General features: G+C 39.7%; 2 protein-coding genes across 3 annotated transcripts in view; one reads left to right on the plus strand and one right to left on the minus strand.

The window, feature by feature from the left end:
* LOC101856821 (probable serine/threonine-protein kinase ndrD) overlaps positions 1–13659 on the minus strand; it is a 15435-nt gene extending 1776 nt beyond the window's left edge. The window contains exons 1-6 of the mRNA XM_005102619.3: positions 13306–13659; positions 6365–6501; positions 4860–5014; positions 1934–2002; positions 1362–1520; positions 382–546 (exon numbers count right to left, since the gene is read on the minus strand). Of these exons, the coding sequence (XP_005102676.1) occupies positions 382–546; positions 1362–1520; positions 1934–2002; positions 4860–5014; positions 6365–6501; positions 13306–13363 (743 nt within the window). The 5' untranslated portion in view covers positions 13364–13659. The remainder of the gene's footprint in view (positions 1–381; positions 547–1361; positions 1521–1933; positions 2003–4859; positions 5015–6364; positions 6502–13305) is intronic.
* Positions 13660–13928: 269 nt separating this feature from the next.
* Positions 13929–15189, plus strand: part of LOC101857036 (cell division control protein 45 homolog) — a 46698-nt gene continuing 45437 nt past the window's right edge. Inside the window, exon 1 of one of the 2 annotated variants that reach the window (XM_035970878.1) lies at positions 13929–14184. In XM_035970878.1, coding sequence (XP_035826771.1) covers positions 14134–14184 — 51 coding nt within the window. In that variant the 5' untranslated portion in view covers positions 13929–14133. The remainder of the gene's footprint in view (positions 14185–15189) is intronic. The other variant, XM_005102620.3, reaches the window with a different exon arrangement.

Consider the following 15189-nt stretch of genomic DNA (forward strand, 5'->3'; position numbering starts at 1 on the left):
CCCACAAACCCTAACATGCAATAATCATTACCTTGTCTAAAACCCTTGTTCATGGGTACTTGTGGCAAGGGAAACTACCCATGAATAAATACAGCTGGATTAGTCCACAAATGTTTACTTCCCTTGTATTTCTGATTTAACAGGGATCGGATGTAACAGGATTTTTTTCTCTGGTCCCACCATCCATGTTATATCAGGTTTCCACTGTATTGGTTTTAATTTTCAAGACGGGCAGTTTTATTTTATGATAAACTCACCAAGAGCTGCATTTATTAATAATTACTGGGACCAGACAGAAACAACTCGCGGGCTGAATATGGCCCCTGGGCCGTAGTTTCCCCATGCTTGGACTACACAAACCATGGCATGACAAACACTTACACTTCTGCAATCACTTCTCTCGGCAAAATGGGCTCAGCAGACACCAGCTTCTTGTGTTTGTCAACGTCCAGGATGCCGTCTGCGACCTTCAGCACGGGACCGTCCTCCTGTGTGTTCCCAGGGTCGACACAAGTGTTCACGTCCTCTTCCAACTCTTCGTCCAGCCTGGGAAAGAAAAAGGTCAACCACCACACATAAATAGATTCTTTATAATTTGACAACCATAACAAATAAGTAATAATAAATTACATTTTTATTAATCCCTTAAGGGCAATTTGGTTTACAATGGCAGCATATATACATGATACAAAAATACATACACATAAATACTACACAATATTACATGAATAGAGAACAATTTCACAATCAATGCTTTGCTAGTCGCCACTGTTTTTTTAGATAGGGTTGTCATGTCTTGCTTAAGGAAACACCTCAGTGACCACCCATCTGATCCCCATTTCACCGACATTTACTTGACTTTACTCTTGGGTCTAAACTCATTACCCACTTAGCCACTGGAGCCCCCCAGACAGCAAAGGCCCCATTTAGAGCTAGAGATAAAGTCAGCAGTGTCTCTCCTTTTGCTTTAGTCACATCATCGTCATGCCGGTATGTATCATATGATGTTTTCAGGTGAAGCAAAAATCTGTTTTATATCATGCAGGACATTGTATAAACACAAAATGTTTCCCCAAAACGCCATTTAAGTGGTGATTTACTAAAATAGGGAACAAAAAATGCTACTTAAGAGGTTGTCCCGAATCAAAGAGTGAACAGGGGTGGACTACTGTTGACATGAGGAAAAACAGGGAAGACCGAGAGAAATCTGGAAATGACAAGAGGAGAGTAAAAACAGAGGAGAAGGAAAAGACCTGAGGCCATAAATGTTGATGGTGAGTACAGGTGATAGTACTATGCATAACTCTGCAAAGAGGGTCAATTAGTTATTTATTTTTTCCACCCAATGACAATGAGTTTACCTGTTTTCTATTTCTTGGAAATGCTGCCAAATCGAATTGATATTCTCTGTTTGGTCCGCGTAACTTGCAGCTGTCCCTACATCTCTGCTGTGTTCACTTGGACTGATGTGCAAGTTTGCAAATTTATCCAAACATAAGTACACTTTGGAAGAAGGGGCCCTGTGAAAATAAATATTTAAAGACAATAAAATAAATATAATATTAATAATAATAATAATAATAATATATATCAATAATAATCATAATAATAATAATAATAATAACAACAGAAAGTGTCAAACAACAAAGTTTCGGTACCCTGTGACTGCTTCAGATAGGTCCAAACATATTTCAATCCAGCTAAAACATAATAAAAATGTACAAAGAAAGAAGTGTGAAGAAAGATATTTCTACAACTTTATTTTACTCATTTAAAAATGTTTTCCATTTAGGCAAATTTGTGTGCGTTGTCTCAATGCTCTAATATCGACAAACTTCCAGGACCTTACTTTGTGTTTGTTTGTTTGTTTAGTAACTTTAAAAAAAAGTTTTTTCAATCTGATATGAGAAACAGTCAATGTCACAGTACTTACTCATTTGGTTCATCTAATGCTCTGCGCTTTGGTCGTTTGATAGGGCTACTGCAGGAAGGGACATTTATGCTGCAATAAACACAATATATGAGGTACAGGACAGTGGTGTAGTGAAAAACAAATCAGAATTATTATGTGAGCTGTCATTAAGTGAAAAAAAAAAGATAAGAATTTTCAAGTGAGATTCAATGAAGGAGAAAAACAATGAACACGGGCGAACCCATATTTGTGATTTAACCAACCGGTCAATGATCAAACCCAGCTACTGAAATTGTATCTTGGCATTAGAAATAACAATAGAAAAGCTTAGAAGAATAATAACATGATCAAACCACACATCTCCATTAGCAGCAGCTGTGGCTATAGAGCAGAGCTGCCGGGTAACATTTTACACAAGAGTCCTGACATTCTGCAAAAAAACAACATATTAAGCTATTACAAGGTTCCCACTCATCAAGGAGAAAAAATTTCCAGGCTTTTTCCTGGTTGACGCCTGGATTTTGTAACTATTTTCAAAATGGCTTTTTTAAAAAGATGACAGAGCTAGGGAAGAAGAAATGAAGAGAAACGCAAGATAAAATTGTAACGTGGGTGGTCACGTTTCCTGTAGTGCCAAGGGCAGGGATTGTTGGGTAACTAACATAAACAAAGGTGTGATGAAAGAGGTCTCGACTTAGGGCAAAAAATGGGGGGGGGGGGGAGAGGGTGTAACTTATTGACTGTTGGCTTGACATTTGCAAAAACAAAAGAAACCAAGGGGACACGTTGGAAGCCCTTGATTCTGATTGTGCATCACATACACAACACAACGCTGCAACTGATTTTTAAAGTTTCAAACTGGATCTATTTTTGTTTTTTGTTGTTTTTAAAAGCTTGACCTAAGCTGTCATCCACAACACAAAGGCACCGAAATTTTTAAACACCTTGTCAAAATAATGTTGGCTGTACTCCCAGCTATTGTTTTTCTAAGGGCACAGCGGCACAGAGTGACTACAAGGCTTTAAGCACAGAGGGTGTTGAAGTTAGATGTAGACTGTTGGGATCTTCCTCTTCCTTACCTACGTGCCGGGAAGGAGGGGATGGGTTGGGGTAGCCAAACAGAAAATAGCGTCTCCAATACATTTTCATTCATTTTCAAGGTGTTTTAGCGACCGGGAAATCTGAAAATAAAACTGGATTTTTTCCATTTTCCCGGTTGAATGGGGAACCCTGCTAATAGTTACAAGTCAAACTTTCCTTAGCAGTCACCTCTCCATGACTATCACTTGTAAGTCAACTAAATGTCACTGTTCCATGACCCCCTAGCGTTTTTCCTATTTTCTTAACCTGCCCTTAGCGGTTTTTGTTCAAAGCGGAAATGGTCAGTCACTTTTGTTACAAGTCAGCTTCAAAAATCTGCTCCTAGCAGTCAATTGCTACAAAAGTTTTTCACCAACTCATCTGTGTATATGTTCGGCAGCTCTTATGATGTCTGTCAATTTTTATGGATATGACATGGGAAGAGAAAATTAAGATTTCAGCTTTTAAAGTATCTGTTGACTTTATCAAGTCTTAATAAGTGACCATAACTCAAGATATTTTTCTGTAGTCTTGGGTGACCCTAATGGACAGGTTCAACAGCACTGAAAAGAAAAATCAAAACCAGACCACATCTGAGCACCCACCAATCTTTAACAAAAAGCTAAGACGCCTTGACCGCTATTTCACCCTAGAAGTCCATGCGTCTGGCGGTAACGAATCAACGAAGAGCCTCCGCCGGCAACAAAATCAATGCCCATGCGGACAGGTAAGTCCCGCTGGAGAAAGCATGCCCAGAACCTCGTAGCTGAAACTGAACTAGGTATGTACTCAAGTGAGGAGCTGATTATTTTACACCCCCACCAAATGTGGAAGGCTGCATCATGCAACTTGAAATTAAGCACCAATCTCGTCATCCGCCTCTCATACGGCCCTACTAACCAAACGGAAAAGGTGGCGTGCTCGATCTGGCAGTGTCTGCACACCCTCCATCAACGCTCCGAATGTTCCATCCACTTACAGTGGATTCCAGTCCATGCTGGACTGGCTGGGAACGAGGAAGTTGACAGCATCGCCAAAGAAGCAACAGCGCTTACCCAGACTGACACACCAATCGATTTCTCGACAGCTGAAGCCATCATCCACCGGTCGACCTGCGTAAAGTGGAAGAGAGAGGCGAAACCCAAACTGTCGTCTGCCCAGCCGCCATCGTACCAGCTTGAGGCTTCGCTCAGATGACAGGACTGCCAGCTTCTCTCCCAAATGAGAACTGGTGGAAAATCGCCCAGGCTGAGATCATATTTCTACAAAATTGTGCCAGCGGACTACCCAGATCCGTCCTATCAAGCCTGAACGGAGTTTTTTTTAGTTTTAGTAAGTGTTTTACGACCCTTGCAACACAATGAGGTCAAATAAGTGCCGAAGATTAGAGGTGTTCCAAGAGAGTAACAAACACAAAAAAGAAGGAGGGGAGATAAAGACGATAGATGTTTGATAGGAAAGAAGAAGCAAACCACACCAGAGCACCCGCCAACCAACCACCTGCAAGGAGTAGGATGAGACTATGGACCATGTGTTCCTGAAAAGTCTTGCCAACTATCGTGCCAGAACAAGTCTGCTGGGACATTTCAGGGACCCACGTTAAGCGCTTTCCAAGGACCCCGAGCAAGTGTTGAGTTCCTGTGTGCTGTTGGCATCCCTGACCCTTTATGACACCACAGCGCCAGAAAAGAGAGCAGAGAGAGAGAGAGAACAAAAAGCTAGTGATAAAAACTCATTCTTTTCTAATGAGTTTTTCCGGCCAGGGACCATGAGCTTGGGACAGTTTACAATTAAATGGTTATTCAAGTACTGAAAAAAATAAATACAACAGCAACTACAACAACAATGAAAAAACATAAAAACTCACTGCGAAGGGATGCCAGTAAAAAGCGAGGCATTACCCAGGCCAACCTGGCGCATAGGTACAGCTTGTGTGGCGACCCACGGCATTGTTGTGGGAATGGAATGTTGCCATGACGCTCCCACACCTGGAGCACTGAGGTTGCTGATTCGGCTGGTCGTCTGAGGAGCAAAAAAAAATAAAATATTTGCTTATTGTTTTGGTTTTGAGTTATTTTTGCTGAAGTAAAATGCCTTCCACAGGGGAAAAGGGTCAAAGGGAAGGCCATGTGGAACCTGAAGTAGAGTCACAGAGAATGATGTCCAGAAAAGTGGAAAGACAAAAAATATGTCAAGAAGCTAGCTCAGGAAAAGAAAAAGATATGGAAAATGGTTTTTTTTATATCATGTTCCTGATGAAGCCCTTTACTGGGCGAAACATTGAACCTGTATAAATTTTGAAAATTCTACCACTCTCAACCCTTTTTTATTCCTTGCTATTTACAATGATTATGATGATGTTGATGATGATGATGATGATGATGATGATGATGATGATGATGATGATGATGATGATGATAATGATGGCCTACTAAGGCAGGACGTATCGTGCAGAAAAAAGATCCGCCCTAAGAGGGGCTGACAGGAGTTCAACACTCTGAAAAAGGACACACATACAACTGACAATACATGAAAAAGACAGAGCAGCAAAAATCTACAGTGGGTCTATTACAAACAATTGTGAATTCCATTACACTTTGTTTCAGTAAGAGTTTTACGACACTGGCAACACAATAAGGTCATATAAATGCCGAAGATTAGAGGTGTTAAAAAAGAGTAACAAACACAAACAAGAACGGGAAGAGATCAGGACAATAGACAGATGTTGGATAGGAAAGAAGGAGCAAACCGCACCACAGCACCCGCCAACCACCCACCCATTACACATGATCTAGTCTGAACTTTTTGTCAACATATTGTCCCAAAACTGTTCATGATGTTACTACTAAGCCCAAATTTGATTTTTTTTAATGGTCTAAATATGTGGTACCATATTGGTTGCATGTGCTCGATAAATATTTTGTTTAAATTTTAAATTCTAAAAGTTGAAAAAAAAAAGGTATAGAAATACTATATATGTATATTGGTAGATGAAATAAAGCAGTAAAAAAAAAAAAAATGTCTTGTAAGTTGTTTTTTTCCTTTCTGGGCTTACAATAGTTGAACAGCACGCTTGCAATAACAAATGTTGGTCTTATGTCCACCCACCTTACTAAGGGCAGGAAACAGTGAAAGGGGACCACAGCTTGAATAGTCATAACATAAGGGGTCAAGGTCAGAGAGTTCATAAGTTTTTGTTGCTTTAAATCTATTGTGCATGGATCCTCAAGATCCACTTTTGACAGCTTAATCCTTTCAAGGACCAGACATCAAATTCATATGAGAAAAAATAAAACCCAGTAAACAAATATACAAAATTCTTTTTCAATAGCATGTTAAGACTAAGATTTTAAATGTTTTTTCAATATTTACCTGAATACAAGGCCGAGGGGTGGCAGAAGTGTTACACTGAGTTGGTGTGGTGAATGTAAAACTATTTTGCGGCACTGACCCACTTCGGAAGTGAAGAGCTGTTGGTAAAACATGTGCAAATGTTGCTGCAGAGATATCTGAAAGAGGCGTAAAAAAAGTTTATTATAACATATGTATAAAGACACAAGTTGAATGAAATATATTGTGTTTTTCAAAATTTGAAAAAAAAAACCCTTTCGCTTTCGGACTCGCGACTGTAAGGTCACGGGTTCAAATCTCTTGAGGGACCAGACATTGTGTCCTTGGGAAAGGCACGCCTCACTTTTCATGAATTTTCCTCACTTCATCCAGGTAGGAATGGGTACCTGGCTATAGTCAGCAGAAGATCTTGTCAGTTTGTTAGTGCTTAAGCGTGTGCAATCTGCAGCTTGCACTGTAAGCTTCTCAAGATGTTGAGAATGTTTCCGAGTGTTGTAGAGTCTGCTGGGGTAATATTAGTTATAAAATGCATTGAGCATGCTATGGAGCGGGGATATAATATAAGCTAATATATAAATACTATGTGTCTCGATGGGGTAGGATCAGACGATCGTCAATTTTTTGGCATATAGAGAAGTAAATATCATCTTAAAGCTTGTTCATTAGTTATTTGGCAAAAACCCCCCCCAAAACAGCCCATCTATCTTGAATAGAAGTCGAGATAATAGCGATTTAATATAATTTAAAGAGATAGGGGTCGCCTGGTGTGAGAGGTAAAATTAGTGAGAAAATGGCTGCCAAAATTCGGTGACTTCCGAAGCGTGAGTGCCCATGGAAACTGGAAATTTACATTTTTTGTGCCCTAAATCAACCTCTTTCTGAAACATCCACACAGAAATGTGTTTTTAAAAAGATATAAAAGGTGCTGAGCAAAAAAAATTGACAAAAATTGACAAAAATTGCCAAATGCCCCGAAAAATGCTGGTTTCTTCTATTTCATTATTTTTGACGAGCGCCTGATTTCATTATTCTGCCTCACATATATATGTAATAATAATCACAGAGTTTTAATTTAATGGTAGTTTTAAGTTGGCCATTTAAGTTTCACAAAACATTAATGACTAGACAAATCATATGAAATGGGACTAAACCTGGTAGTAGTCAGTAACACTGAGAAACTAGTTTGCAAACAGGTTTTTTTTAAGTTACACAAAATCAAAACCAATCTTAACATGATGAGGTGAGGGCACTGTCACGTCACTCATTAGACCATGAATGCCTGAGTCTCAAGGTCAATATTGTTTCCACTCCCCTTTCTATTCCTTACACCTCACCGTGATAGAGTCGAACAACATTGTCGCCACTCCCTGATATAAAAGTCATAGAGGCAAAATATTGTAGGATCAATTGTGAAGGTGTTTGTTATACACATGGGTATAGTTAATGTGAACAACATTATAACGCAATGGTAATGAAAAAGTTAATTTCAAATTCTTTTTAAAAAGTCACTACAACAACTGTTAAACTCATTTTGCACACTGTACCATTATACTATCACCACCCTTTCTTAGATCCTCTTAAAACCTTTTCTATTACTGTACAGTCAAACCCTGTTATACCGTCAATCTTGGGACAAGCATGAGATTGGTGGCACAACGAAGTTTCTATGTTCTCTGTTAAATAACATGTATGTAGCATCGACTGCCCAATGTCAAGGGAACCTGTTTACCAATCACTAGATGAAGTAATGAGTAATTGACAGATATTTTGCGGGGGGCCAGCCAAGATGAAGAGGTTCCCTTAAAGTTTCTCCATGTGACTTAAAAATGTAATTCCATTTCTTAAAAAAATATTGACCAAGGTCTAAAAATAAGAGCATTTTTATAATCAGCGTATCAAATATAGTCGGACTCACACGTGAGCAAAGTTTGATGCTGAATTACAAAGTTATGTTTTATTTTAATTGTACTTGTACTCTTCTATATTACAACACCAAAAAAAAAATATGTTGTGTTCACTTGCGACACATTATATCACTATATAGATCTACCCACATATATATATAAAATTTTATTGCCTGAAATATCTACAAAACAGAGGAGTAGGGAAGTAGGATGAGTAGGAAGGGAGCAAATCTGCAAAAAGCGTTTGATCAAGACCTAGGCCTGCCGTGCTTCGTGTGTACTGTGTACTTCTGGCGGCCAGTTCGCTGGCAGTACAGCGGGATAAATTTACAAAGTTGAATAAGGACCGTACAACTGAGACAGTTGGCGGACAGAGAAGCACAAATACTATGTTTATATAGGGAGTTCTTTTTGTACATAGGCAAAACCTGGCAGTAAGCGGGGTTGGTGGTACAACAAGGTTTGATTACAGGTGTCAATTTTTCTTTGTTCTCCCATCGCAGTAACATGATATATTGGCTCTGGATTTTTTCTGTTCTACTTAAATTCTTAAAGCAACGTGACTTTGAAGAACACAATTTTGAGGGGAAAAAAGTACCGTCTAACATTTTATTCAGATTTTGAAAATTCAGGGAATTGGGTGAAATTCGACTAGGCCTACCACATTTCCTGTTAACTGTTGCTGCAGAACACACAAATATATTATATATATATATATATATGGCCAATAAAACCCTTTTGCAAATCAACAGTTTCAAGAAAATATCAAATCTAATTTTTGCCAAAAACATCAAATTATGGTGAAATACAGAGGGGCAAGCCACCGTCTCAGTCACCCTGACACCCCCCCCCCCCCATTTTTTTAAGGCGGACAGGGCTGAAACCCCTCATGTTACTATAGATCTAAACATGCCAAATATTACAAAGCCGTTGGCCATACTGAAATATAGATCAAGTTCGTATTTCTCAATAAAACTAAGGAAGAGGCTAGCCATACTTAATGACTGCCAGACGCCAAAGCTAGTCGTACTTAAGGACGGCTAGATCTAGACAGGCAGGCTAGTCACAGTACTTAAAGACAGCTAGACTAGCAGGCTAGTCGTACTTAATGACAATTAGACGGCTAGGCTTGCCGTACTTTTTTCCCGCAAAAAACAAAAGTAGGATAGTTCGAAAAATGTTATCGATATTGTCTGGGATCGCCGACCCGGGTCTTCCCTTAACGATGGCTAGACTGACTAAATATAAAAAATACTGAATTGTAAATACAATTTTAGTTTGTAATACCTAAAGTATTTGTGAGGCATCATGGTGAAATCAGGCACATGTCGTCATCAATTCCAGGTGTTTAAAATTTAAAAAAATAAAAAGTTTCATCCATATTTGATTTTTATGGGTATACTGTATAATTCTGATAGTCGAAGCAGACTCTGTCATTGTGCTGCTGAAGCTAGAGGGTTGAGCAGAGTAAGTCTGATTCCCTGTAAGGATTTAATCTTTGTTGACATCCACCCCTTGGCGCTCATATATATGCAGTTGCGAGCGCCGTAAAACCTCTACTAAAACAAATAAAACAAGTCATTCTTGTCAAAGTAACAGGGGTCTACTAAAGGAAAAGGCTTTTCCAACAGCATATTTTACATGATGTTCAAAATCAGGACAATACAATACATATTCTGATAGTGTTTAAATGGGATGCCCATTGAGGATTAGATCAGGTCGGGTTGTGGGCGATCGCCCCACTTGTCGCGTTAAAGCAAAAACGCATTTTTTTAGTCGACTAGTCGGGAGCGATCAGCTTATTATAAATGCCACCATAGCCATTTTGTGCCCTCATTATCAGGATTGCGAACCGCCCCGACCAAGTCCGATTCCCCAATGGGCAACCCTATATATCCGCACAAGGAGTTTGAGTCTGAAATAGCTACTGGAGGCTATTCAGACTCGGGTACGAATAGCCACTTCGTTGTCATAATTTTAGTGGTACCAGAACCCCACACACAGAGAAATAACAGGGGCCAAGACAGGTTTCGAGCCTAAGTACCTCTAGACTGGGAGGCTAGCCGTACTTAAGGACAAGTACTGCTCGGTACTTAGAAAAACTAAACTAAATTTTTCTGTGGATATAATAAACTTATACAGTCAAAATTCAAAGCAAAGCAGATAAAAAAGAACAACAAGAAAAGTGCTTTAGAAAGCCTATATTCTGAGTATGAGACAGTTCCATTAGAGTCTACCCCCCCCCCCCCCAACTAAGATATCTAGATTTAGAATCTCTATATTTAGGCCTATTCTTACACAAATTAAACATAAAATTTACATTGTTGATGGGTGCTGTGACAGTTAAGTAAATGGCGATTTTGCAGCTTCGTTCGTTGAAGTCCAAACAAAGTTGAAAGCCAGAGACCTTGAATAGCAAGATAGCCATCGTTGAGGAATTGATTTTGAATTAAAAGCATGAGACTAGGAAACTACTGATGCCAGAAAATCAAAATTCAAGCAAAGAATGGCGCTTTTTCGGTAGTTCCCATCCCCAAATTATAATTCGCTGGTTAAGGCCCCACGAGTCAAGAGTAGATGGATTTCAGGAGGACACCCCCCAAAAAAACAACAACTTGGGGGAGTCTCATGCCCCCCTGAATTTAACCATAATTTGATGTTTTGCAGTTAGGTTGCATCCCTGTTCTTTGTGTTGCTTATTTGGTCATCAAGACTTATGGATTTCTGCTATGGATGTAAACAAATGGATCATGGACTTAAGCGAACGGAACTGCAAGATCTAGTCTAGGCCTAAAAGAATACAAGATCACCCAGCAAATAACCAGCCAGAACTGTTCACTTTCAAGTAAGAGTTGTAAGTGAGACCCAATCAGCATTCCGAAAGAACCTATCGCATGATTATTTATGGAAGAGGCTAGCCGTACATAAGTACGGCCAGACTGGCAGTCTAGCCGTACTTATTCTTAATATATGATGGCTAGACTGACCATTTAAAAAAAAATAGGCCAACTGAATTGTGCAGTACCTAAAGTATTTGTATTTGAGACGAAACCAGGTGCCTTAATGACAGTGCATCATGTATTTTAAACCTCCTGTTTTCTAATGTTAATAGGGCAGGAAGATAAGTACGGCTAGACAGGCAGGCTAGCCGTACTTAAGGACGGCTAGACTGTCAGTCTAGCCGTACATATTGATAGCTGAATTGTAAATGAAATTTTTAGTTTGCAATGCCTAAAGTTAAAGTATCTTGGGTAAATTTTTACTTTCACTCCCGCACACAGATGCACTGTTTCAGGGGTCAAACTGCTGTACTGTTTGCTGCAGATCACACATAAAGCCACTAAAACTGTCGCAAATCAATTATTTTCAAGACAATTTCAAATCTAACAGTAAAATATCAAATTATGGGTAAAAACAGGGGGGCATGCCCCCCTGTAACCCCCCAGATTTTCTTTTACCCCAGTTTGGCAGGCCCCCCTGGAACCCCCCGATTGGTCCAAAGCATGTCGATCTCGGTTAAAAACAATCAAATATTTCAAAAACTATTAATTTGCGACGGAAATGAAGTTGATATTCGTGTTCAGTGCATCAATATTTAGTAGAAAATAGACAACTAACTGGTAGCTGAGTGTGAGACGGGAGGGAAAGGAAAAAAATACCGTATCTTGTATTTCAGACAAAACCAAAAGGTGCCTTACTGACTTTCATGTATTTGAACCTGAATAATTACTAGATCTAGATCTCGATCTAATGAGACCTGTGTACTTAACAGGCTTGAGTCGATAGGGCCAAACCTCTAACTCTAAGTACGGCTAGACTGGCAGTCTAGCCGTACGGCGTACTAGCCACTTAGACTTAGATTATTTATTGTATGGCTATAGATGGCTTCAAGGAGCACATAGCCCAGATAACATCAAAAGCAAACGTTTTGCTCTACAAGAGTTTAGTGAGGCCTTTATTACAGTATACACTGTGTTTGGCAACCCTTTGAAAAAGGACTATCTATGTTAGTGAAATTGAACAAGTTCAAAGGCGGGCTACCAAAATGCTGAGCCACCTCAAAGAAAAGCCGGTATTTTTTTCCTTTCCCTCCCGTCTCACACTCAGCTACCAGTTGTCTATTTTCTACTAAATATTGATGCGCTGAACACGAATATCAACTTCATTTCCGTCGCAAATTAATAGTTTTTGAAATATTTGATTGTTTTTAACCGAGATAGACACGCTTTGGACCAATCGGGGGGTTCCAGGGGGGCCTGCCAAACTGGGGTAAAAGAAAATCTGGGGGGTTACAGGGGGGCATGCCCCCCTGTTTTTACACCCATAATTTGATATTTTACAGTTAAATTTGAAATTGTCTTGAAAATAATTGATTTGCGACAGTTTTAGTGGCTTTATGTGTGATCTGCAGCAAACAGTACAGCAGTTTGACCCCTGAAACAGTGCATCTGTGTGCGGGAGTGAAAGTAAAAATTTACCGAAAAGCCTATTTATTCTGAAAGACTGAAAAAACTAAAGTCTAAAGCTTCCATCCGTGGAACATTGTAGTGTAGGTTACCTGGTGATATGATTGAAACGTACAAATACATCAAAGGCTACTACTAGATTCTAGATCTACATGATCACTGAAAGACCATGCAGCGTTTACAAAGGCAACAACCACCACACAACTCCGTGCCGTAGTGAAGCTCCAGAAGCAAAGTTAAGAAGCAGATTGTGTGTGAGGGCAAACTTTTTTGAGAATAGGGTTTTAATAAATATTATTTGGAACAATCTCCCCGAATCAGTGGTGTCAGCTCCAAACGTGGACACATTTAAGAGACGTCTGGACGAATACTGGAAAGCTGATCTCCCATATATAGATCTAGATTCTAGATCTAGATCTATATCCCCACTTGCCAAAACTGATTTGTCTAGCCTGCACGCAATGCATCCAGATCGAAATTCCTTACCAGATAGTTGAACAGGCTCTACTTAGAGCCTCAAACAACTAAATCGTCAATGTCAATGAGATTAAAATGAAATGCAACGTCCTGTGCACAACAAACATTAACCTACCTGAAGGAAATCCAGGTAAATAGTTGTTATTATTGAACTCATTTGCCATGTTTAGCATAGTATCTGTTGGCGTCGTGGCTGCAGATGGATATCTTGCACAGCAAAGCAAAGGCTGCAACGATGTACCATCCCACAAATGAATCTTGAATAGACTTCTCTGGTGCTTTTGTCAAACAGTGCACCTCAGCAATAATCCGCAAAGAAATTAAAACTGACAACGTTGGAAGAAACACACAAGACACAGCACTGACTGACGTGCACAGGACCTTTGTTAGAAGAGTGGAGAAAGAAACTGCAATGCAAGAAAAAAAATCTTATTTACGTCCCCTGTCATCCAGAATCGACCAGGAAGTTCTTATTATATCAATGGACACCACTTTGCACTCATCTGCGCATGCGTGTGCTATTTACACCTAGAAATAAAAGTATTATTTTCACATAATATGATGTGTTAGAAAAGGGGTGTTTAGACATCTGCATCTTTGGGTGTAAGGATTAGTTTGCTATTGCATTAAATTGTTGCTATTTTACAATAGTTAAGCTTAAAAACGAAGTACTGTAGAATATTATTTATACTGAAGAAGATTTAACCGAAAGAGCGAATAGATTTTGCAGTACCAAAGCTTGTTCCGACTGTTTGGGGTCACAGGTCATGTAAGTTCATCATGAGTTCACGACGAAATGGCGGGGTTGTGTGAAGTCTGAAAGAAACCAAGACTCATCTACTGTTGTATTTCTGAAATATACCCACCTTTTAATTCATGTGAACTTCTACTTCAAAGTTTTGGTGATTCCCAGGTCTCAGTCTGTTTGACTCAACTGTAAATTATGCTTATTAAAGATTTCAGACGTGACTTTTACGATGTTCTTCAACATCAGGTAAGCCAAGCCCAAGCTAGGCTAGCTAATAAGCATAGCAGTCAGACTTTTTTTTGTGAGTGCTAAAAGTACTCTGCTAGATCTAGTGTGCTAGATTCTAGATCTAGAACTAGATCTAGATCTAGATATCTAGATCTAGATCTAGATATATATCTAAGCTGAAGGCTTCATAGAGATTGGGCAATCTCATCATAATCATGTATTATGTATTGCGGAGTTCACCAACAATTTTTAATTCGGATTCGAGTCCGAATATGAAAAAATGTTATTCGGACTCTGATTCTTATCCAGCATGACATCACTTCCGACTTCCTGTGACTCGTGACTCCGGCTTCCTGTCCTCCCTCACTCGTGACTCGTCTCAGGCTGGATAGAGACCGGGATCACTTCGGGCAAAATGGCGTTTTGTGCAGGAGCCGAGTTTTTATCTTACGATGAATTTGAGGCCGGCCTGAAAAGTTATAGCGCTTCTAATAAATGTTTATTTGTCAAGAGGTCATCAGAAGCATTGAAGGATGGCTTGTTAGCGTGTGTCGGGGTCGGATGGGTGGCCTGCACACGTGTGGCTGTGTGCATGTCGGGGAGGGGAGTGGGGGGGCACTATCGGTCCGGGCGTTGAACGTGGCATACTCGTCAGTCTTTTTTCCCCCTGGCAACTGATCATTATTACAATAATAAGCTAGTCTTGACGTAGATCTACGTAATAAATTGTGCGCTGGTCTATGGAATCAAAAGTTGCCGTATGCTCAGCTCTACACAGCAACGCAACTTTTTCTTGGTAAACAATCGAGATGACACAGGCTTGTGTATTTGAACGAATCAGTCTTTTTTTTTTTTTTACACAGCTCATAATATGCAGGTACCAGGTGGTCTGCTAATCTTCAATTTTACCTTTTTCTACAACAAAGAAAGTGGGAAACATGGGGGGGGGGGGGGAGGCGTATCAATGAAGCGGCGGGCATTGGATCGGCAGAAAAGGTGTGGGGGAAACTAAAAAAGGGCGGA

The sequence above is a fragment of the Aplysia californica genome, unplaced genomic scaffold (genome assembly GCF_000002075.1).
Source record: "Aplysia californica isolate F4 #8 unplaced genomic scaffold, AplCal3.0 scaffold00332, whole genome shotgun sequence".
In the NCBI taxonomy this organism is placed as follows: domain Eukaryota; kingdom Metazoa; phylum Mollusca; class Gastropoda; order Aplysiida; family Aplysiidae; genus Aplysia; species Aplysia californica.